We start from the raw sequence: 23632 nt of genomic DNA, 5'->3' as shown, positions 1-23632 counted from the left end.
CATTTTGAGCCTCATACTTGGCAGAAATAAGCTTCTCCGCGGCAAAACCTGGTTCATCTGGGGGAGACAACAACAAAGCGATGCACAATCTTTATTCTTAGCATGTTGACAGTCAAGTTGTACGAGACCAGCTGCTTGGCTGGGAGTTGAGTAATCTTCGAACCTTTCTACATATATGTGTCGTGGGGGTTTGTCGTTTTTGAGTTGATGAAACTGGTCTCGGTTCTCGTCACCAATTGATGCTTGTCTTGTGTGTAGTTCAATCTTGGAGCAAGTATCACCATGACCATCCACGCGGAGTCCTAGAGGGCTGTCGTAGACTTTGAATAGGATGACAGCTCGACTGGGGGCAATTCATGGTGGTTTTGAACGACCTGCGAGTCGTGGAAGGTAGATCCATTTGAGCTGTGATAAGAGCAGGGTCGCACTGCCTGCAAATGGAGATGGATAAAAACCAGTTGAAACCAAATGAATACCCATATATCTATGTTCGTCTGTTGAACATTATCTACAATGTGTATCTGAAGGATGGATGCCTGTATCCGAGCATTGACTCGTCTCCCTCTGTCAATCTGCTATCCCGCTTACCAGTCGCTCTCTTCTTGTTCTCCCAGCTGCAGTAGACCAACAGCCAGGAGGTGATGATCAAGGACAGACACAGCATACCAATGTTGATGGCATGACCAGTGATGAATCGAGGACTACCGGATATGTTAGTCTAAGAGTGCGGGAGAGGAACCGGGTCACTTACGCATCCTTGGAGAGGTATGTAAATGTAGCAATGAACGCAGCACAGTTTGCAATCATGATCTGAGCACCCGTTCCTGTTGCGCGAACGTAGTGCGGAGCGAGATTGTTGGCCAGCCATCCCATAACCAGAGGACTGCAAGGGAAGATGCCAGCAGCGACCAGGAAGGTTCCACCATACTGGATCATGTGGTGGTTGCTCGAGATCAGCATAATGTATCCACCCACTGCGATAGTGCATCCGGCCAACATAAAGGGGCCTCTCATACGGTACTTGTCGGAAAGATATGTGACAAGAAGTACGCTGAAGAAGGCTCCGATGTTTGGTGGCACAGTCAGAAGTTGTGCGTGAACTGCCTTGTATCCCAAGCTCTTGATGATCGTTGGCAAGAACAGCGAGTACGAATAGATAGGCGTGATGATCGCGAAGAAGTTCAGCGAGAGGAGGACGGTGTTCCAGTTTATGAAAGCCATGCGAACCCAGCGCCAGCCTGAAAGGGGTCAGCTCGGCGTTCAAGAAGCCTGAATGTCAAATTGGCACTTACTGAACGTCTCGTTCTTCACATTGTCCGCAGCGTCGGAACCGTGGGAGTCTAAGTGCATGCGTAGAGCAGCGCCCTCCTTCTCTTCTTCAGTCAAGAACTTTGATTCGGCTGGTGTATGCGGCAAGAAGAATATGGTAAGAATGCCAAAGAGTACGGTGATGCCTCCTTCGACGAAAAAGATGAACGGCCATCCTTTGTAATTGCTAGTGTGGATTTTGGCGAGACCTGTAGCGAGAAGTCCACCAAACGCACCAGACCTGGACAATTAGCTCAGCTCTGCACGTTTGCAACAAATTCCTGGTTCTTGATACTCACAATGGGGCCGCACAATAGAACAGACCAATTCTGAACATCAGCTGATGACGCCTGTAGAACATCGCAAGGTAGATGATCATGCCGCCCTACAGTTCGAAAGTTAGTATCGATCAAGAATGATGTCCAGCAATGCTCGTACCAAGAGGCCGCCCTCCATCAGACCAAGGAAGAAGCGTGTAACAATAAGTCCAGTATAGCTTTTCACGAAGCCCATGCACATCCCAACCAAGCCCCACCCGATAATGAGTGCAGGAAGGTAATAACCTGCTTGGAAGTACTTCAAGACGAGGTTCGACGGTACCTGCTCGACTATTAGAACTAGATCATAAATCTTCAAGGTTCAAGTCGTACATCGACTAGAATGTAGGGGACGTAAAAGACAGCCAATGCAACATTGAAGGTGTTTCCGTTGAGTTTGAGATCGGTGACGAGTCCATCAATTTTGGCGTTGCCGATATTGGAGCGATCGATGAAGGCTAACAGCCATAAGCCGAACAACCACGGGACCACTGTAAAGAGGGAGTCAGTACATTCAGCAATGAAGAACGCAGAGCATACTTACCATGTGTATCGAACTTTCGTGTGATGCGTTTGTCCACTTCGGGATCAAGAGTCGGTCTGTCATCCCATGTGGTATTGGTTTTCTCGAGATCATCAGCATACTCGAGCTTGCTATCACTGATATCTTTCTTCTCGAGAGTGGCCATGTCGAACGATTGAGAATGAACAACCTGCGAAGCCTGGAAGTGGGAAGAGGAGCAACTGCAGCCAGCGACAAAAACAGCGGATAGATAGCATTTAAGTGGCCCGATAGCATGATCCCTGGACGGCAGTTGCCACCAGAATATACTAGGTCACTGTTGCCGATACATTGGATGATTGGTATCCCCGTACCCCGCGCGCACCCCAGATCCGAAAAGGTTATTGTATGGAGAGGCGTGGGGAAACTCTCGGCGTCGCCTTAATTCGCCCCGAGTCTTCTGCCTCAAATGCTTAGGAGAGCTTGGTTGTAACAGTTGGTGGTGGCGGCTAAAGACTTGAAGCCTTGGATGTCAGACCCGAACAGCATGAGCTTCTTCCGCACTCCTTTTCCTATCTTTCTGAACCAAGATGGCGAAGGATAGAACAGGAGATTCTTCCGAAAATGTGTTCGGAAAGAAGAGCGGTAATCCTGAGGTTCGGTGACACGAAGGATGAGAAGCGGGATGTTCAGGTGATCGGCATAGTGGAAGTTGGAACTTTCTTCTTTTGACGCGGGATCGGCGATAACTCGCGTGTCATCCACGCTCTCTGCGGACGATTGTATTGGATCCCCTGTCTGCGGAAGCGATAGGACCCTACGGCCTTACGGGCCAGAATGCTATGGTACCGCGTGGAGAATAAGAGAGAGAGATTTGATTGTCATACAAGTCAAATCGTCTCATCATGACTGGTCGGCAGCATTGCATGCCAGGTGTACGCGGCCTCATGGCAACTTCAGGCTCTCAGGTTGGTCCAAAGGAAGAGGCTGGTGGTCTGGACATGGAAGTTGAGAGTTTGATGAACATGGTTTCCTGCTAGGAATCAATGGATTAAGATTCTGATCACCCGTTTTGACAGCGCTGCTCCTGCATTCCGCGAAACTTCTCGGAAGCGTTCGCCATTGCCAAACCCAATCTTCCTCAGCTTTCTGGACGCGACGACAGTCACTTGGTCGATAAGCTCGAGTGGTCCATCATTCTGGACCTTGTCAATAACAATCATGGAGGAAGAACTGCCAGAGTCTTAGTTGGCCTGACAGAAAGACGTGGATCGGACATCTTGACGCCTTTCGAACGCAGCATCAATGGTAGTGCACAGAAGGGGGAACTCTCTTCTAGGTTATTCATGAGCTTGCGTGTGAAGAGCATACCTCTGAAGCATGGCCTATCTCGGAATTAGCATCTTTCTTGCCCGTTCTAACTCATAGTAAGTCTTCATCGATCAACGTAATATGCGGGAACCATAAGATCCTCCTATGCTTCTTCACTTGAAGCTCAGTTCAGCCTCCCGTACTCAATCAGATATGCAATGAGCTCACGCACGAAGACAGTGCACATCTCGGCACCATGATTAGAAACCTCGGCGTTCTGACTTTGGGTTTACGGACGCCATTGTCGCTGTAGCCTCTGCCTCTCATTCGTTGATATCGATCGCTGAACACCCGCCGCACTCTTCGAGCCTCTCTCGCGAGATCTTGTCAAGGTGTGTCAAAGACCATAGGATCTTCTTTGCAAGACATATGTTGGCAGCAATGACTTCTTTTATACTAGCATAACAGTAGTGACTGCAGATTATGTCAAACATTCTCTTGTCATGATCCAGCTATTGAGTCTTTGTATGCATGTTGCGTTGTTTTCGATGTAGTCGTGACTTTGGTCCTCTCTCGCCCCTTCGATACTCGCATACTCAAGTGTATGAAACATGAATATCTGATTGAAAGACGCAGCTGCTCCCCTCAGAAACTTCTTTGAGCTGGAGCTGCTCGCAGTATATATACTCCCATACCAAACAACGGCTGACAATCTCTCATCACTCAACATCGCGCGCATCATGGGCAACATCGCCCACATCATCCATGATATTGCTCGCTTCGTCAAATACAAGGGGCGGCTGTCATACGACGCCCACTTCGCTTCTCGGGCTCCCATCGACCTATCCTTGATCGACGTATCGCAGTTCAGCGGAGATTAGAAGTTCAGTACCTCGTGACGGGACGCAAGAACGTACCGAGGCCGGGACATCTACATGCGATCCCAAACACTCGCGACACGCAGATATGGTCACCGTCGGTCTGCAGCGAGTACTGCACAACTCTTGCGAAGAATGGGTGCTGAAGACAGAGCGACGATAACCCGGTGAGCAACGTGTGTGGGCGATGTATGTATCGATAGTTTGTACTGGCAGAAAGACATCAGCATCGATATAGCGGCCGTTTCTGAGCTCAGTGCGCATGTTCTAGAACCTAAGGTCATTGCCTCCTACTCTGAGGTATTCTCAGCACCAACCGCGTGCTTCTCGACTTGAGTATCAACAACAAAGAAGACATGTGAAGATACACCACACAAACAATTGCTCAGAGTGGTTGCGGAATGACTGAAACTGGAAACTTGATGTACAAAGCGCTACAAAGCTGCAGAACCAAGAATTATACAAGAGATAGGAACAAAGCGCCATTGCTATGAATCGACGAGCATTAAACAAAGTCTTTTCGAGAAAGGGGTTGTAAACGGTACAAGAAAAAGCAGATACCAAAACACAAAAGGATCATAACTTCATGCATCCAAAAGTGGAAGGTGTGTCTTACACAGACAGCATTCATTCATCAATACCCAAAACCGATTTGGGAATGAAAGTGAACGCTGTACCGACGATTGCAAGAATGGTCGAGATGACGATCAGCACCCAATTCATAATCTTCTCACCACGAGGAATCGACTCGCCAAAGATCTTGAGATGGAAAGCGAGAGGGAGGATGATGCAGATTGTGAAGCAGGCGACAGAGCCCATCAAACTCATGATGCGATCAAACTCAGGAACGAGGATACCCAGGACCACGAAAAGAACGATGCAAAGAACGCGGATCGTGGCTTTGAGGATACCACGATTGAGGCCAGACATTCCATGGAGCGAGGCAGAGTTGCTGACCGCGCGGGCATCCAGTCCCAGGAGGATCTCCAATGTACTGACAATGGGACGTGCATTCAAAGGAATCTTAGCCAGGGGGATCATAGCCACGGAAATGACGATGATGACAGACAACCACTGAGGGTATCCATCCTCAGCGAGGATATTGCTCGTGATTTCGTCTTTGACGGCGTCACCAAACATGAGAAGACCGACGACAGCCATGAAGAAATCAAGGGTAGCGGTGAAGGCATAGGTGATGTTCAAACCGCGGGTGTACTTGTAGGGGTGTCTCATATCGCGGTAGATGTTGGGAAACACGCTGTGGCCTCCCCAAGGTGACATGAGAAGACCCAAGCTCAAGGGAAGCGTTGCCCAGTTTTCAGGGAAGAGGTAGGTCTTTGCAGGCTCGCGCAGAGAACCAGGAGTGTTAGGCTTGATGAATCCGTCGATAACCACGCAAAGTACGATGCTGAAACATGAGAGAATACCAAGAATGCTGGTGAAGCTCAGCAATCTCAAGGGCAAGAAAGAGAGAGGGATCATGATGAAGCCAAGGACGATCTTCCATTCCGTGGAGCCCCAACCAGGAATCAGGGCATTGAGACTGTCGGCGAAGAGAACGACAAGGGCGACACAACTGGCGATCAATTCCAGACTGAAAAGAAGACTGGTTGCAAGACGGGCCTTTGAGCCAAACGAGACGTAGGCGAGATCGGCGAAAGTGATGAGCGAGTGGTCGACGTCCAAACACTTGGCCAGGAGCTTTGCAGTGTAGTGAGTCGAGGCGGCAGCGAAGGCAAAGAAAATCAAACCAAAGACCCAACCAGAGTATTTCAGAGCCAGAGGCAATGCAAGGAGACCAACACCGATCAGAACGTTGACCGAGTTGAAGATGGTCTGAGGAAGCGTCGACTGACCGACTACGACGTTCACAATCTTGCCGTCATCTTCCTCGACCTGCTTGACAAGCAGAGGCTCGCGCTCCTTGTCCGGATCGTTGACACCAGACATTTGCTGCTTCTGGAAAAGGCGACCCGCATGGCGCATCGACGACTCGTTGACCCTTGAAGCAAGACTTCCGTAGTTTGTTCCATAGCTGCCACTGAAGGGAGTGTTCAATTGAGGCTCGATCTGAAAGATGCTGTCATCGCCCTGCTGGATGCGACCACGGATGGTGCCCGCCTCAGAAGGCTCTCCGGCGTCCGAGATGGCATTGTCGGATAGCTTGCGCCCATCTGACAGCGCCTGTCTCAGCAGTCCTCGTTGCTCCCCGAAGGATGACGCGATGTCCTGTCTGTCGTACTCTGTGCCATCTCTTTCACTCTCTTCGTCCGTCTCGGATACGCGGAATGAGGGTCTGACGGGTGCGATTTCATAGAAGCCAGCAGCACGCTGCCATGATCTTGCAAAGTTGTCGATACTGTTGACGCCACCAGCCTGGCGCAGGGTGTTGATCTTCATCGACATTGACGACCTAGCGATATCGAGTCAGCCAAAAGTACGCACACAAGAGTCTGGATAGCGCACCTTCTATGTCGCAGTCCCTGGGTATGGTGACCATCTGGCGAGCCAGCAGCATGTTCAGGGGCATCGTGAACGTCTGCACCCCACTGTACATGGCTCTCCAGAGTCTCTGATGAGCCGCGACGTCCACCTCTTTCGTACTCGGTCCAGTTGGACGGGATGGGCGCTCTCTCGGCCGGCATGTTGGGTTACAATTGTAGATTGTCAAGCAACAAGAAGGGAAACAGGTCGCGTGCGCAAAGTTGCAAGAAGATGGTCGATGTGCTCGGAGCCTCAGACCGTCGCTCGCACGGTTGTTGGCGGTTCAGTGTCGAGGCACGGCAGACCAACAAGCAGAAGAGGCAAAAGCTGACGAGGAAAAGTAGACGGCTACTTGAATAGATATAGGAGAAAGTGGGAAGGGCACCCTTATCTGTGGTCAAGTTTGTGTAGACAGTGGGCGCAAACCTGATGTCAGGGTTTTGTACAGAAATGTGCCGTGCGGCTAGATACTGGTCGGTCTGTCTAGATCGGAGCGATCGAAATCTTTTATAGCGCTGGATCAAGCACAGGGAAGCACGTCCTAGCGGTAGTGGCAGCAGGTACTGAACACTCGCTGTGTTGCGGTGAGAAAGGGGCCTATGAGGAAGGGGTTTGTTTACGAGCATCTAGACATTGTGGTGGCCTTTACCTAATGGCAACAGTCAACTGGTAGGCATTTGGCTTTGTCCAGAGTCGCGGGTGACTCGGCGGATGTGGAGAAGGTGCGATCCGAGTGGCATCGGGAAAGGACTTCTGGCCATTTGATGTTGCATCTCGAGATGGACATGCAGGGCAGAGGCTTCTGGTATCGACGTGACTGTGTCTGAGGATGTAATCATGACAGAACGTGTCGCGTAAGTCCAGTCGTATGGGTGCGACATGGCTGAAATTCATATGCAGCATGACGGACATGCTTGCTGCAAAAGGCCCTCTGCCAAAAGTCCTAGATAGGCAGGCGCGGGCTTGAGTTCTCGAGAATTCTGGCAGGGAAAGAGCGACTTGGCCTACGCAACGCACGTTCACGCGAAGTTCTGAGACCGCCGCGGTGGCCTCCCAACACCTTCCTTTCACCGCAAACTCGACGTGTGACCGCGACACCGTCAATCCTCTTTTCCTTGCACCCACTCACTCTCGGCGCAGAGCTTGTAAGTACTTATTGCGCGGGTTGCTCCTCTCCACTGGTCCTGCACCATTCCAACCGCCGCTGTTTCTGCTGGCATTGGTGCGACCGTCTCTCGGGCCCCTCCGCAGCTCTAGAAAAAGTGTTCAGAACATTTCGACTGACAAGCCCGCCCCGCAGCCTTTGATCCCACGGCTCGCACAACACACGCCCCGCCAACATGAGTGAACAGCAGCAGGCCAACGAGGCCGAGAAGAACATTGAGATGTGGAAGGTCAAGAAGCTCATCAAGCGTCTGGCAGAAGCCCGTGGTAACGGAACATCCATGATTTCGCTTGTCATCCGTACGTCCTCCCCGACATGCTCCTGAGAGCACCTCTCACCAGCGCCTTCCGACTCCTGCCACCACTCAACCTCCGCTTCGCCTGCTGACACGCTCTCACAGCCCCCAAGGATCAGATTTCCCGAGTCGCAAAGATGTTGGCTGAAGAGTACGGAACTGCTAGTAACATCAAGTCTCGCGTCAACCGTCTGTCCGTTCTGTCGGCCATCACATCGACCCAGCAGCGCCTCAAGCTCTACAACAAGGTTCCCACAAACGGTCTCGTCGTCTACTGTGGTGAAATTCTCACCGCTGAAGGAAAGGAGAGAAAGATCAACATCGACTTTGAGCCCTTCAAGCCCATCAACACCTCCTTGTACCTTTGCGACAACAAGTTCCACGTCGAGGCTCTGAGCGAGCTACTGGAATCCGACCAGGCCTTTGGTTTCATCATCATGGACGGTAACGGTGCCCTTTTCGGCACTCTCTCTGGAAACACCCGTGAGATTCGCCAAAAGTTCTCGGTCGATCTCCCCAAGAAGCACGGTCGTGGTGGTCAATCTGCCCTGCGTTTCGCTCGTCTGCGTGAGGAGAAGCGTCACAACTACGTCCGCAAGGTCGCCGAACACGCCGTCCAGAACTTCATCACCGACAACAAGGTCAACGTTGCTGGTCTGATTCTTGCCGGTTCCGCCGATTTCAAGAACGATCTGAACCAGTCCGATCTTTTCGATGGTCGTCTTTCCGCCAAGGTTGTCAAGGTCGTCGATGTTTCCTACGGTGGTGAGAACGGTTTCAACCAGGCCATCGAACTCTCATCCGAGACTCTCGGAAACGTCAAGTTCATCCAGGAGAAGAAGCTCATCAACACCTACTTTGACGAGATTTCCTTGGACTCTGGCAAGGTCTGCTACGGTGTTGAGGATACTCTTCGTGCTCTGGACGCTGGTGCCGCCGAGACTTTGATTGTTTTCGAGAACCTGGAAGTCACTCGCTGGACTCTCAAGTCTTCCACTGGCAGCGAAGTCATCCTCCACACTAACAAGCAGCAGGAGGCTGACCGTAGCCAGTTCATGGACAAGGAGACTGGCCAAGAGATGGAAATCATCGAGCAAATGTCTCTTCTCGAGTGGCTTGCCGAGAAATACCGTGACTTTGGTGCTAACCTCGAATTTGTCACCGACCGTTCCTCTGAAGGTAACCAGTTCGTCAAGGGTTTCGGTGGTATCGGTGCCATGTTGCGCTACAAGCTCAACTTCGAGCAGCTTGCAGAGGCTGATGAGTCTGATGATGAGTTCTACGATGATTGACAATTTGAAGCCCTCGCAAAGGGCGAGGACGTCGCTCCAGTCTCTAGACTGACGGCTCCTCGCGTGCAGCGCTTCGATAGCGCTGCCCCGAGTCTGGCGGAGAACAAAGACGTTGGAGCTGCCTCGAGTCGCTACGAGCTCCATCCTGGTAACTCGCCCGCAAGCGTACAACAAGAGGTACAGGTATGTATTTAATCAATCTGTCCCGCAGGACGAGGTCGACTAACAATTGCATAGTCATCCACTCCTCGGTCATTCGTCGCACAAAAGTCCATCTTCAAGGTTCGCGAGAGCCTGACGAGAAAGCCCGCTGCGCCGAGCCCACTGAGGGCACAGTTGCAAAACAACTGAGCAGCGACGACAATCCTCCTCTCGTCCAGCTTGAAGGCAGAAGGACTAAGGAAAGACTCGTCAAAGTTGAGGTCAACATTGACGCACGTTTCAACAGACTCGGTGTTGAATGAGTTTCGGACAAAATTGATATTCTTACGGCGCAATTCCCTGATTTTTGTTGTTACCTAAGTGGCCTGGCTAGTATGTTGAGAAGAAAAGAAAAAGCAGCAGAGTAAGACAGAACAAGAGAATGAATCAACACTATTGCAAGGCAATTGCTGCTATGTTCAAATGTTCTCTAAGTGGATGACACATATTCCGGGTTCAAGGTAAGGCTTAACATGCTTCGCCTTTCTAACCAAGCTTGTCCAATTGCCACAAAGAAGCCATCCAACACAGCACAGAGATACACGACCAGCTTTCTCCCCTAGAATTGGATTGAGTTCTCGAAGCCTGTCTATGTTTCAGCCTGCCACTTTTCCCAACCCAGAAGACCGACAGCGCTTTACACGAATTGCTTCTCTGCAAACACCGTCTCTGTACTCTCTGTTTCAACATCGTCAAACTTGTGAGCCGAGAAGTCTCTACTCGACACCTTCCGCTCAAACAACACATCGAGTTCCTCAAACGTCCTGTTGCGTGTCTCAGGCATAAAGAAGAAGCAGTAGAGCGTGCACAAAACCCCTAGACCAGAGAATATAAAGCCCACTTTGCCTCTCCAATCGCCCTCGTCTTTGTTCATTGCGTAAGGAATTGCTATAGCGAAGATGATGGACACCACTTGGACGGATACGGTAGCCAATGCGATGGTGAGACCGCGGAGTCTGGCTGATGGCACTTCGGCTAGCATGACGTAGCAGAAAGGTCCGATGGTGGTGTCGTAGATCAAGTTTGCCAAAAGCATCAATGAACATTGTGCCCACGTCGGCGCTGAAGTCGCTCGTGGTGCAAAATCAATGACTCCGATGAGGAACATGATCGTGGCGAGACCAATGGTGCCGAAAAGGTATGCAGGACGCCTTCCAACGTAAGAGAGAAGAGGCCAAGCAGCACACGTACCCACGAAACCCAGAGCGGTGAGACCGAGATTCATCGAAAACGCATCCGCAGAGTCCAAACCCGCCATTTCGAAAAAGTAGACTGCGTAGCTGATGAATAGCATATTGCCCGTGAAAGCCTGCATGTCATACGCCATCACACAAATGACCAAACGCCTGAGATCCGTGCCGCGGAAACAATCGAGATAGGTCGGTCGATCTTGCTTTGATGATTCTTCCAGACGCAAGGTTTCGAGGATGCTGGTGAGGGTTAGGGAAGTGTCTACTTTGGTGGTTGCAAAGCGTTTGAGTGATTGAGCGGCTTCTTCGTGGCGGCCTTTGCGGCAGAGCCAGTAAGGTGGGTCGGGGCAGAAGTAGACTAGGGAGAGCATGAATAGGGGGAGAGCCCATTGTGTGGCGATGGGGATCTTGAAGGCCCAGGAGGTTGAGATGGTGTTTGTGCCTTTCATGATTCCTGAGGAGATGAATTTACCGCAGACTATCGACTATCAGCACAAGACTCTGATCCTGCTAGGTCGGCAGGACGTACTGAATGCAAGGTTGGTCAATGAGGCCATCACGCCTCGTAAGGCAAGTGGGCAGACCTCGCCAGTATATGCCGATGCACATATAGGGAAGAAACTGATGATGGCGCCATTGAGCATTTGGCCCACGAACAGCTGTGCAGGTGTAGTACTGAAGAATTGGATAAAGATAATTCCAATCGAACCCAGAGAGCACGCCGCAATCATCTTCCTCGGACCCCATCTCTCGTAAACGACACCAGAAAACAGAGCACCAAGGACACCACCAATATTGTTTGCGTAGCCAAAAGCACTAACCCAGGCAGCGGGAACGACATAGGTATCGTTGTAAGGATGTCCATATGTCTTCTTGAATGGGTCAAGGCCAATCAGACTTCCAGTGATACCTCCATCCATACCTTTGAGAACGGTTGCAAGGTTGACGTAGAGGACCCATAGTGCTGCTGGATAGTATAGTCTGGCTGCTTGCCAGAAGCTAAGCGAGTGCTCGATTTCTGTATATCGAACAGATGTTTCGGACTTCATGACTGGTTCTGTTCCATCGAGATTGAACCAGGAATACAAAGTTATAGCTTTTCGTTGGAATCACCTTGATGAAGGAGTACAAGACCGCCAAGGTGGTCAGCAAGGGTTAGTATTTTTACCCAGCTTGGCGTCCAATTTGCTGTATCCACATCATGACATGATGATATCGAGTAAGAGATGCGTGCATGCCCGACCTAAAAGTGGAGTATGCCTTCTGACGTTGTCATATATCATGGTCTCGTGGCTATGGTGATGCTATTAGAGCTTGTCAGATAGAGAGCAGTCGTTACACCTTCCATCCAAGTCTTGCTCGGGGACCAATGGTCTTTGTTCCACGGGTCGGTTTACCGCGCTGAACTGACTTAGCTTTCATGATCATTTGTGTTCTTCGAGATCTAATCAGCGCAATCGCAAATTGAGATGTCTGAGTCAATTCCCTCGAGAGCAGAGGTGATATGCGTGATAGCAGGAGAAGCAAATGACGCGGTAGTAGACTCGGTCAAAAGAAAGAGGCGGGGCAGAGGCGGGGAAAGCTTCCTCGATGCCGACTCGGCCTCGCACTCGACATGCCGACGACAAGATATAACAGACAAGTCAATATAGCTGTTCAACGACAAGCAGTTGTTGACAAACATCAGCATCGAGAATGGCGTGTACACGGGCGGTACGATTGAACTTGTCGAGACTCGCCGGTAGACAACGGAGATGGCAGTCCTCATATTCACACCTCGAGGCCGAGATGACGACAAGGAAGATTCGGCCAGTTTTTGATGATTTGACGTCTCAGAACTCGTTCAGACTCAATGTGTCGCTGGCCGACTTCCTTCCAAACACACGGTAAGTAGACGGGTCTCACAAAGAATCTACAGCGTTGCTGACAGGAACCTGCAGGGCTCCCCTCACACCTCCGGCACCGAACAAGCCACTACCTATGCCAATTCCTCACCATCTGCTATACTTCGAACCCACAAAACCACCCTCAGACTTGCTTCCCGACGGCACCAACCCGGATCATTCGCCCGGTGACCCTTTCGTCCGTCGCATGTGGGCTGGCGGCAGCGTTCTATTCGACACTAACAAGCCTTTGCTCATGGACAATAGCCGTGCAGTGTGTCTCGAGGGGATAAGAGACGTGTCTGTCAAGGGCAAGCCTGGAGATGAGAAAGTCTTTGTCGGCATTGAACGTCGTATCGCACCCTTGAACAAAGAAGAAGAGACTGCCATGGCAGACGGCAATGGTCAACAAGACAAAATACTTGCTCTTGAGGAACAGATTAGACAAAGGCTATGGATGCCTTCCGACGTCGAGTTTGGACCTGCCAACATCATCGAACGCCGCAACATTGTCTTCATGCGTGAGAGATCTCCAGAAGAGGCAAGAGCAGCAGTTGCTGCCGCCAAAAAGCCGGGCAAGATGTTGAAGCCTCAGCATCAACCTGATTTCCACCATACACTCCGTCCAGACGCACAATTACTGTTTAGGTACAGTGCATTGACCTTCAATGCTCACTCTATTCATCTGGACACACAATATTGCCAGAACGTGGAAGGCCATAGACATCTACTGGTCCATGGACCTCTATCATTCACACTCATGTTGACGATCCTACAACAACGACTGGTCAAACAGGGAAGCCATGAGCAGATCAAGTCGGTCGAGTACAGGAATCTTGCACCACTCTATGCATACGATCCATTGAAGATCTGCGGAAGAAAGTCCGATGATCAGAAGTATGAGGTCTGGGCTGAGACTCCAGAAGGTGGCATTGCTGTGAAAGGCACCGTCAAGACAGAAAGAGTCTAATCGCTGAAACCCCTTGCTGTATGCCATATCTGGATTCCACATCAGGTCGATCTATGAGTGGTAAAAATGCACGACGAAGTTCATCGACCGCCGATCGCGTGCTCAGAGGTATCTTATGCACGACAACAATCTGGTCCTGGTCAACGCTAGCCGTTCACTGGCACTAAAAGCATCAGCGGAGCTTACAACCAATTTCTCGTGTTACAATACGGGAGAGTGCTAATCCGGACTTCGAGTCGAGCACACATGACCCTTGCAACACTCTTTCGGAAGAATTTCCAGTGTTCTGCTTGGAGAGTGGCTTTGGAGCAGAAAGCACGGAGGTGACTTGCTCTGCAGCTTGGTGGCTCCGCGACTCTTTCGCATAGATGCTACTCAATAAAGCTGTGCTCAAACAATATCTAAGCCAAGCTGTCACGTAACGTGCCTTCTGCTGCATAACTACCAGTTTGGCTCCACATCAGAGCGCCAGTACTTGAGGCATTGAATCAGAACACTTTCAAGTCACCGAATATTCACCTAGCAGTGCAAAAATTTCGTCATCATTGTCATGCCTTTTAAAATGAATGCAAGACTGGTTGACTGTGCCCGTCCTGACTTCCTCGTCAACCCTCCTAGCGCTGAGTCTTCTCTCTGTGGCTCGCTGCGACTTGACGGCTCTGCAGCTCGCAGGCGACCATGAGAACAGACTCCCTTGGGCGGTCTGTAACGGCTTCGAAGATTGAACTCGTTATGAAGGCACATGAATGCGACTGTGTGATCCAGAAAGCTCTGGTGGATGTAGATCAACACTCGATGAGCCATGAGGGCGCCTATCGTGGTCGCTGCCGAATACCGCGGCAAAGCTGTCGTGCTCGCGGGACGCTGCGAGTGCTTGTACGCACTCGAAGCGACAAGACTTCTTGGTAACAGACCATTGCCGAGAGTGAAAGATCTTATGGATTACCTTGCGGGCGGTATGGAAATCCTGTTACCGCAGCCTGAAGTAATTGACACGGGTGTCATGGTCGGCCGTCTCGTGACATACGACCAGGGTAGTCTCCATGGGCTGTTGACTTGCAGAGGAAAGACTGAGGACTCTCAAGAGAACCTGCCGCCCAGGGCTAGATTCAACTTCGGGCTCTATGGGGACAATGTCGAACGTAGAAGGTGATATGATGGTTGGTACCTTCAGGCTGAAGCAAGTCTGTGATGGTCCTGCAACTCACTCCGGCGACTTGTCGTTCCAGACCTGTGAGAGTTCATGGTCTGTGGCAATCCATGATGGCTTCACTGAAGCACAGACGGATTCTACTGTCCCGACCAGGACCAAGTTGGTCAGGTACTGCAGACTAACTCGTCGTGTAACAAAGCGCTACGTCAATGGTTTGAGCATACTGCAGTCACTCGTCAATGCTCTGCCGTTATAGCAACTGCGACACGGTCAGAGGTGTTGAGCAACCTTTCACGCTTCTCGCCTGACTCTAGCCGTCAGTCTCTCCGACGAATAACCTTCAATGCCCAACCAGGAGACGGCTATCTACTGCCGACATGTCGTTGTCCTTGCAAGCGTACCGAACGTGTCTACCAAGCCTTTGAGTGGTCGATGGATGCCGTTGACGAGCCGGTTCAATGCTCGCAACTCACAGTAATCTGTCGTCTGCGATTCCCAACTTTCACACCAGGACTGACGAGACGGGAACATCAACGTGAGCGTAAGCTTGGACGTCTTTCGGAGCCATCTCGCTATTTGAGGTTGGTAAGAGAAGTGAGTGAATGCTCAGGAAACCATCTACGTATCTGCAACGACTGCTCGCCTATGCACTCTCGATGCTTTCTGGGATACAGATAGTCCTCTTCCGTCATGCATGCCTTGTAGAAAGCTGTTCGATGCCCTTGTCAACCCCTTGAAATAGTTCCATATCGTCTTGAATTCCTATACAGATAGTAGGTATACAATACATACCTCTGAACATACCATCGTGCTCGCAGTAGGTACATTCTAATGATGACGAGGACGAACAATCGGCGAATGAGAAGTGAGAATCGAAAACTCCGTACACTAGTGTCGTTGTCGTTGTCGTGGAAGCGCGGCGCTTTCACGTACGGCTTCTATAAAACTCCTGCGCCTTCCGCTTGTCTCGTTCCTTCTTTCCTTCCAAAACAACCGACATCGCGAGCCTGCCCCAAAGCTACGCATCTTATCCCAACACCATCACGGTTCTCCAGTCCAACATGAAGTTGACATGCTTCTCGTGGCTGGATTGCCAGCACACTATTACCCACGACGAATCAGGCACGCGTATGGGCATAGCTGAGATCATGAACCCAAGCAACCAACCCATCGACCAGAAGATGGCCACCTTCCCATGTCCTGCTTGTACCGATCCTGACGCAAACCAAGATGGCGTTGGCATCAGACCACGCGTCCAGGAGTCAGTCATCACCTCGCTGCCCCTTGATCAGATCTTGTACGCTGACATCCTTGCTCAGAGCCTCTACTGCTCTGACAGCCCCTGGTCTGACAGTCCCTGCTGTGATGCAGAACAACACACTCAACCCCAACGTCAGCGAGTTCCGCCCCAGCACTCGTCAGCGCGATGACTCCGTCAACAACTCCTTCCGTGCCACAGGTCGCGATTCCTCCATGACCGGCACTGGAGCCCCCACGCGCTACATTTCCCAAAACATGGGTGGTACTGTTTACTTCCTCCGTGCAATCGACAGCGACCACGAGGACCCTCAGCAAGAGCTGATGCAGCAATCCTTCCCCTCGACTGCCAACCAAGTGCCCATGCAGCAATCATTCCCCTCGTATGCCAACCATGAGCTGATGCAGCACCCCTTCCCCTCGTCTGCTATCACCAACTACGACCGTCGTAACATGCACTTGACTCAGCCCATGGTCACTACTGCCAGAGGCGCCCACAAGTCCGGCAACCCTTGCCCCGACGGATGCGGATGGTGCCACTGGCACTACGCCAGATGGTGCCATGAAGACCCCGCCACCTGCTATCAAGCCCGTAGGTTTCTCTCACTTCTTGCTTACCAAACCTCAACTGACTCGCTGCTACAGAGCAAGCAATCACTGCAGCTTTCTATGCACACTCAGAGTGGAAGTACGCCCCTATGGGATGGAACGCTGCCCACGAGTCGTGCGTGCGCAGAGAAAATCCTGTCATGTGTGAATTCCACACTCAACTTGCTCGCCGTGTCCTGGGTAGCTCGTATGATTGAGACGGGCATCAGACAGTCAAGGAGATGGGCACGTCAAACCAAGCTACAAGCAAAAACTTCAAGCCACCAACCACAGCAGAGAGGAACATCAGAAGATCTCGCAGACGATGCATGAGGATGAAACAGAACATGAAGGATACGGAGGACGAGCAAAGAGAGAAACGCGCAGAGATGTCAACGCAAGAGGACATCAGAGACAGTATCAAAAGCCATAGAAGGCACGTAATGGAGGAGGAAGAAGAAGAAGCAGAAGTTGCAGTATCGACAGAAACAGAGCGTAATCACAGAAGAGAGGAGCGAGAGAGTTATGGAACCAGTTCATTCTACCACTTGCCTCCTGATCATTTGACCGTGTGCCCGCGATGTTGACAAGAACAGTAGTAGATCCCGTAGCGACGTGGCAAGGACAAGAAACACTGGTGCGTCTCGATCGAGGATTCTTGTCGTTCTTCTTAGACGAAACAACCCACACTAACTTTTTGAGCAGGTACTCCAACTGCAACTCAGGGGCCCGAATGGAACCCCTCCTTCTGTGATGATCGCCCTATCCATCCTCCCTATACGCTGCGCCACTCATGCTATACCGCATACAGTATGTCGCCATCCACCGTCACCACGGGAGACGCCTCTTGAGACCACTCGATCGAGACCCGAAACTCATACTTCCGTCGCTTGTCTCCATACCCAGTTTCACACTGCAGCCGCAGCACAAGCTTCTTCCAGAGTGCCTTCTCTAGCTCTTCGTTGAGGTAAGTAGAGTTACCGCCAAGGGAGAACAAAGTTCCAGGCGCTCGAGTTAGTGCGTAACGTGTAGCCATCATTGAGAAGCGGAGTGGGAGTAAGGGGGCATGTGGTCTCCATACGGACCTGCTCGATCGAGTGATTGGAGTGTTGGAGTGTTGGAGTGTTGGAAGAGAGGAACGCATAAAGGTGGAGGAGCACCGATGATGGATGGTTGGCGTATTGGGCGGTTTGAGTCTCTTACTCGTGATGAGTAGAGCTACGGAGAAGAGATTTGGAGAGATTAGGAAGTGTTTTGTTGAGGGCTGTAAGCGATCGGAAAACAGCAGGCGTACGAGTTGATTTGTAACGTTGAACTCATAATGGAGTATAAGAGGGGAGGAGGTTAGCACATGATATCCGTGCAGACATGTTCGAGCGAGTGGTTGATGACATAGAGTTTTGTGAGTAGGGACGAAGAAGAGACTAGGAGCACACATGGTGGATAGCTAGCGTTCAGCTTCATCCCAGTCTCATACTCGCACTGGGTTGAATTACAGAGAAGAAACTTGAGAGGCCAGGAAGTGCTTTGTCAAGGATTTGTGAGCGAATACAAAACAGTAGGCATGCGGGTTGGTTCGCAACGATGAACATATGGTATCTGTGAGAGAAGAAGAGCTGAGTATGTGATATCCGTCTAGACCTGCTCGATCGAGTATTGGAGAGTTGGTGGAAAGGATGAAATGGAGAAGTGGACAGATGACGGATCGTTGGCCTATACGTCCATGTGAGCTTGGCTTCCATACTGAGCAGAATGTTGGAATAGGAGGGTTGAGAGATTGGGAAGCGCTTGTGGAGGAATGTGAGCGAAAAGAAAGCTCAGACACGCGAGTTGATTCGAAGCGTTGAACGCACGGCGATGAACACGAGGGGAGAGAGGTGCAGTGTAGATAATCTGATCATGGGCCTGTTCGATCGAGTGGTTAAGAAGATGGAAGAAAGGCGACGAAGAGGGGCAAGAACACACATAATGAGTGATTGGCGAACAAGTGCATCCGAACCTGCTACTCGTACTCGGTAGAAGTTCAGAGAGGGGAGTTCGAGGGATCGAGGACTGCGTTGTGCAATTGATCCTCATCCGTATCGAGGTGCTTGTATGGGGCTGTGATAGAATAGAGCATAGTGGACGAGTGAACTTGTTCGTAATGCTTGTTGAGTGATGAGGACTGAGGAATAGAGTTGGAGAGGGTGGTATGTTATGTATGCAACTTTTCGATCGATTTAGTGGAGAGTTGGACCGACAGAAGGAGAAAGGAACAGAGTACGGACGATGCGTTACATGGTATACACCATCACCTGGCCCTCATACGTGCGCTGAGGAGGCTCCCAGAGAAGAAAGGCAAGGGGTCGAGGCAGCGTTACTTGTAAGAGGCTGATGCCAGAGGTTGACATACAGATCTATCATTTAGGATATGAGTTGAACTCCACCTCTCGACGCTGCTGGCAGATATCATCTCAGTACCTCTCATCATTTCAAACGATCAACACTCTTTCCTCAAACAGGCCAAGGAACAGCAGACGACCGCTCCTTCTTCAAACATCACACGCACCTTCCAAGCCGGTGAGCAAAACAGCAAGCCGGCCTTGTTTCTCATTCTCCTCCGCACCAAACAGCAGGCTGCTTCTTATTCGTGTCCCTGGCTGTTGCAAGATATCGCGGAACGCGATCGTAAGGGGTTGATGTCAATACAGATGTGTATAATGAATGAGGAGATTATTGGACATGGACTATTGGGTCAGAGTGGTGATGGTATGTCGAGAATGCAGATGTTGGTGGACATTGCTGGCAATCTAGGTTTGGGTATTGCTGTATGATCGATCATTTCGCGCTTCGAGAATCCGACCAAGGATCTGACTGAAGGACGGATCGAAATTGACGCAAAAAAGTTCCGCACAGGCTCATCTGGGAAAGGTCGTGACTTGATCTCGAGTCTTCTGTCACGCAAAAAAAATGGAGGAGATGAGATCGGTCTGTGTTGAGAAAATGAATTGACAGAGTAAACAAAGCAGTTACGAACGACAGAGTAAATTGACTAGTAATAGAATGAGCATGTAAGCGGGAAGCTGGAAAACAACAAGGAAGCCCTAAGAGGAGAGTTCCGAGCCACCCATGTACCTTCCAACTACCTTGATGTGAAAGATGACCAATCGCTGAAGTGCGGTGGCAGCGCGAAAAGAAAACAAAATCCAAGCAGGAGCTACCACATGAACCAAAAGCGAAACAACCAGCAATGCGAAATGAACAAAAGAGCACGGTCTATGTGCAGCAAACGAATTGTGCTGGGCGACACCAAACAGGAGATTTACAACTCTTCCTCGCGCTCAGGGACAACGTCCTCGAGCAGACCAATCTTCCATGCAGTAAGAAGGCATACTGCGACGAAAATGAACATGAACGCAACGATGCCGAACCACCAAGCGAGGTTGCTGCCGTCCATTCCAGGCACGCGAACGTTCATACCAAACAGGCCAGTAACCAAGTTGAGAGGAACCAAAATGGTAGCCAGAACAGTGACTCTCGAGAGCAGAGAATTAGCCTTGTTGCCTTGAGCGATGTTGTCAACCGAGATCTGAGCGAGGTAGTTGGAATGACTGCGCGACAGAATCTTTTCGAAATGCGACAGGTTGCTCATCATGGTGACGACGTGATCTTGAACGTCAGAGAGGTACAAGCCGACATCACCACGAGGTGCCATGCTGTACTGCTCGTTGCAGCGTTTAGCAAAGCCCTTGATGACATCTGCCTTGCCGCCAAGCAAGCGCAGCAGCGACATAACCTTCCTTCGGCAAACACCAATCTGTCGCAGGATAGCGCGAGAATCCTCAAAGCGTGCGGTAAAGACACTGTCCTCAATCGCATCAGCCTCGTGTTCGACGTCTCGCAGAACAGGTCCGAAACCATCGACGATGTCATCGATCAAAGCGTAGCAAATCCAATCGGCACTGAGGTTGACATAGTCACGAAGACGACCGATACGCTTGCGGACGTTAGCAGCATGAGGGTTGTTGCAGAAGGTGAAGGTCAATAGACCCTCACGGAAGACGACAGTGTAGACGTTGATGGGCTCCATGAAGTCCTCGCTCTCCTTGTCCTCCTGGTAGAAAGAACGGAAGCAGACGAAGTAATAGGACCTGAAAAGCTCAACCTTCTCACGCGTTTCTTGGGTAGCAATATCTTCACGGGTCAACGGATGGACTCCAAATGCTTTGCAGATGGCTGTGACCTCTTCCTCGGAAGGGTTGAGCATGTCGAGCCACCAGACACCACCGTCAGGACCGAGTTCGAACAGGTCCCTGAATGATTCGCCGGGCATGAGGAGGCCGCCCAACTCGGGCGCGTGAATAGTCTCGTCGATCTCAGAGGAGAAGATGGTAAACCTGTTGAAGTACTCGGTGTGCGATGCTACACGTTCGATTTCAACCTCCGGCAGGTCTGTCTTCTTGACATTGTCCGCAGACTGCTTCTCATCCACAACGTCGCTGTCGCTTGCATTGGTCTTGGAAGCGCGGAGATCATGGAACACCTTAGGCTCGCTACGAGTCTGCTTGTTGAAAGGTGGTTGGAATGGGTGAGAGACAGGAGTCTTCTCATGAGACTCGGCGACGAACTCCTCAAGTTCCTCAAAATCAATCAAGTAGGTCTTGCTTTGGTCGCGCTCGGCAGGAAAGCAAACGTCGTCTTCAACAGAACTGTGGCGCGACTGAGCAGTATGGATCGATTTGGTATCGTCATAGGTCGACCGACGATGCTTGGAGGCTCCGGAGAGGGTCCTCGTAAGGTTTGGGTTGATGAATGGAGGGGCATCGCTGCTCATAGTGTCTCCGCGACGACGTCTCTGAGGGTTGGCAAAGGCATCGACCGAGTTTGGCGGGGAGGTCGATCTCGAACTAGAAGATTCGCGACTCCTGGACTTTGTCTCCAAGGCTGGTGGAGGGAGGCGGATGGTTCCTTGTCTTCTCACGTTCTGACTGGTAGAGTTGCGGCGCCATGTGGGAGTCTCATGTACTGAACGAACGCTATCGTCGTCCTGGTCGTCGACGATGGCATTCTCAAAGTCACGGGCAATCATTCCTGGTCCGAGTTCGATTTGTTGAACAGCAGCCAGGGCTGCGATATGTGGGCTGCCAGCAATACTAGCGAGAGTTCCTCTACGGGAGCCTTGGCCGTGTGCGCGTGGCAGCGATTCCTGCTGGTGGCGGTGATCGTCAAGATCAGAGACGGGAGTGCTGAATCTGGTCTGCGACCTCTCGGATCTGGGAGACTCGGCCATTTTGTCGATTTTGGGGTGTCCAATCAGGATTCTATGTTATTCTTGTATGCTGTCCCTTCCAAGTCTATGCGCTTATAGGCAGACGAGTGAGCGGCGCGCGCGCGCTCACCTTTTCGAGATGTTCAACTTGATAGCGGCCTCGCGCAGGGGTCAGCCCTACACTTAGCCGTGGATGGTGCTTCGCGGTCCAGTCTCTACCCCGTCTTGATGGAGGCAGGAGTGGGATTAATTGGTTATTATACTAGTCGATGATGTGGTATGGATGCTGTGGACCAATTATGGTGGCTTCTTGTCGCCTCCGCAGACCCAAATCTTGGGGCCCTGAGAAGGGAGGCTGGGGGACAGGAAAAGGCGAGAGCCCGCCAACTTGGTGGTAGCCAGAGTGGAAACGCCGCAGCGAGGGAAGCCTGGAGGGGTTGTGTAGTACGCGAGATGTAGCGGCTGAAGGTCGTTTGTAGAACGATCACCAGCCTCGGGTCAAGTCGTCGTGAAAAATTGACAGCCGGTTGTGGGCGCGCGAGCAAGCGATTGGGCAGTTCGAATGGTAATTATGCTGATCCAAGCAGAACCAATACAGAAAGAGGTGAAGTTGACGAAGAGTCACAAGGCCTCGAGGGTGGTGGGTAAGAAGAAGGAGTCGAGGACGATGCGTGGTTCAAGGACGACGACGAAGGACCGCACAGACCCGAGCGCAAAAGTTGAGAGAGAAACAGAATGCCCGACAGCCAATCACCACACACATGTGTCACTCGTCTAGGGACCTATACTTTCTTTTTCTCCGTTCGCATGCCATTTCAATCAACGAAACATGACTTTCGCAAGGCAAACCTCATCCGCTTGTCATGGCCTTCATTCTGCTCGAGCGTCTTCAGACTACTGCAATGCTGCATCCTGCCGTGTGTCGCACCGCATTGCTATTCACGAACTCGACCATGTCCAATCATCTTCGCACTGACAAACTTTAGCAACCCGCTAGTTCGGTCGCTCCTGCCCCCAAAAAAACGCAGAAACCCCAAGACCTCCGCCGTTTATGCAACGCCTGCCGGTGAGACCACACATACTCCCACCGCTTCTTCGACTCGATGGAGTCGGTCGGTGTCTCTTCTTCTTGTTTTCACTGGTCATACTCTACTCTTCAGCTCACGTTCTCGTCAGATGCTGTAGACTCGCGTGTGCGGCTGGACTTCTGAATACGAGCTGCCGCAATCTCGGGTAGCTCGTGCTGCGCTTTTCTTGGTCTTCTCCTGCATCTTGCGTTGCCAGGCATCCAGCCCAGACCGACCAAGCCTTGGACTTTGTTGTTTGTCCTGGAACCTGTATCTGGACCTGCGATGTCATAGATAGAGGGCAAGATTGCGACCACGTCCCTCGGGGACTCGGTCATGGCAACCAAGTATCACATAAGCATGGTTTGGGGTCGCTCGAAATTCTTTGTTTTCGGCCCTAAGGAGTATGCTCCGTCGTCGTTGTTCAACTTTAGCAATCATGGCTGGCAGAGTAAGACGTTGTGCCTTTGCGATAACGGAGCTGCGGTGGTTACTTGTGTTCATTGATCGTGTCTTACAGTGC

General features: G+C 51.1%; 10 protein-coding genes across 10 annotated transcripts; 6 read left to right on the top strand and 4 right to left on the bottom strand.

Moving 5' to 3' along the window:
* Positions 1-508: 508 nt before the first annotated feature.
* Positions 509-2314, bottom strand: M436DRAFT_48147 (MFS general substrate transporter; the record flags this gene model as incomplete). The annotated part of the gene is made up of 7 exons (XM_013571085.1): positions 509-701; positions 752-1238; positions 1293-1549; positions 1608-1693; positions 1747-1908; positions 1959-2116; positions 2170-2314. 7 exons carry the CDS (start codon positions 2312-2314, stop codon positions 509-511), a joined length of 1488 nt encoding a protein of 495 aa, XP_013426539.1.
* A 718-nt stretch (positions 2315-3032) lies between these two features.
* Positions 3033-4319, top strand: M436DRAFT_64342 (uncharacterized protein; the record flags this gene model as incomplete). Its single annotated transcript, XM_013571234.1, has 6 exons — positions 3033-3155; positions 3207-3435; positions 3528-3554; positions 3752-3830; positions 3899-3963; positions 4075-4319. 6 exons carry the CDS (start codon positions 3033-3035, stop codon positions 4317-4319), a joined length of 768 nt encoding a protein of 255 aa, XP_013426688.1.
* A 624-nt stretch (positions 4320-4943) lies between these two features.
* M436DRAFT_64341 (vacuolar amino acid transporter-like protein 1) lies at positions 4944-6961 on the bottom strand (the record flags this gene model as incomplete). The annotated part of the gene is made up of 2 exons (XM_013571233.1): positions 4944-6729; positions 6783-6961. 2 exons carry the CDS (start codon positions 6959-6961, stop codon positions 4944-4946), a joined length of 1965 nt encoding a protein of 654 aa, XP_013426687.1.
* Positions 6962-8140: 1179 nt separating this feature from the next.
* M436DRAFT_48571 (peptide chain release factor eRF/aRF subunit 1) lies at positions 8141-9552 on the top strand (the record flags this gene model as incomplete). Its single annotated transcript, XM_013571150.1, has 2 exons — positions 8141-8264; positions 8366-9552. The coding sequence occupies 2 exons, from the start codon at positions 8141-8143 to the stop codon at positions 9550-9552; spliced, it is 1311 nt and encodes a 436-aa protein (XP_013426604.1).
* Positions 9553-10390: 838 nt separating this feature from the next.
* On the bottom strand, positions 10391-11992 carry M436DRAFT_64339 (general substrate transporter; the record flags this gene model as incomplete). The annotated part of the gene is made up of 2 exons (XM_013571232.1): positions 10391-11421; positions 11473-11992. The coding sequence occupies 2 exons, from the start codon at positions 11990-11992 to the stop codon at positions 10391-10393; spliced, it is 1551 nt and encodes a 516-aa protein (XP_013426686.1).
* Positions 11993-12638: 646 nt separating this feature from the next.
* M436DRAFT_73298 (uncharacterized protein) lies at positions 12639-13796 on the top strand (the record flags this gene model as incomplete). The annotated part of the gene is made up of 2 exons (XM_013571307.1): positions 12639-12829; positions 12884-13796. 2 exons carry the CDS (start codon positions 12639-12641, stop codon positions 13794-13796), a joined length of 1104 nt encoding a protein of 367 aa, XP_013426761.1.
* Positions 13797-14598: 802 nt separating this feature from the next.
* Positions 14599-14949, top strand: M436DRAFT_64337 (uncharacterized protein; the record flags this gene model as incomplete). The annotated part of the gene is made up of 1 exon (XM_013571231.1): positions 14599-14949. One exon carries the CDS (start codon positions 14599-14601, stop codon positions 14947-14949), a length of 351 nt encoding a protein of 116 aa, XP_013426685.1.
* Positions 14950-16010: 1061 nt separating this feature from the next.
* On the top strand, positions 16011-17760 carry M436DRAFT_64336 (uncharacterized protein; the record flags this gene model as incomplete). The annotated part of the gene is made up of 5 exons (XM_013571230.1): positions 16011-16210; positions 16269-16798; positions 16852-16934; positions 17025-17363; positions 17500-17760. 5 exons carry the CDS (start codon positions 16011-16013, stop codon positions 17758-17760), a joined length of 1413 nt encoding a protein of 470 aa, XP_013426684.1.
* A 402-nt stretch (positions 17761-18162) lies between these two features.
* M436DRAFT_64335 (uncharacterized protein) lies at positions 18163-19607 on the top strand (the record flags this gene model as incomplete). Its single annotated transcript, XM_013571229.1, has 8 exons — positions 18163-18196; positions 18264-18352; positions 18434-18519; positions 18814-18886; positions 18970-18983; positions 19018-19156; positions 19296-19542; positions 19588-19607. The coding sequence occupies 8 exons, from the start codon at positions 18163-18165 to the stop codon at positions 19605-19607; spliced, it is 702 nt and encodes a 233-aa protein (XP_013426683.1).
* A 488-nt stretch (positions 19608-20095) lies between these two features.
* M436DRAFT_82433 (cora family metal ion transporter) lies at positions 20096-22063 on the bottom strand (the record flags this gene model as incomplete). The annotated part of the gene is made up of 1 exon (XM_013571306.1): positions 20096-22063. One exon carries the CDS (start codon positions 22061-22063, stop codon positions 20096-20098), a length of 1968 nt encoding a protein of 655 aa, XP_013426760.1.
* Positions 22064-23632: the final 1569 nt, after the last annotated feature.

Source organism: Aureobasidium namibiae (genome assembly GCF_000721765.1).
Source record: "Aureobasidium namibiae CBS 147.97 unplaced genomic scaffold scaffold_10, whole genome shotgun sequence".
In the NCBI taxonomy this organism is placed as follows: Eukaryota; Fungi; Ascomycota; class Dothideomycetes; order Dothideales; family Saccotheciaceae; genus Aureobasidium; species Aureobasidium namibiae.
Note: the sequence above shows the minus strand (reverse complement) of the source record. Positions and strands in the feature narration are given on the sequence as shown.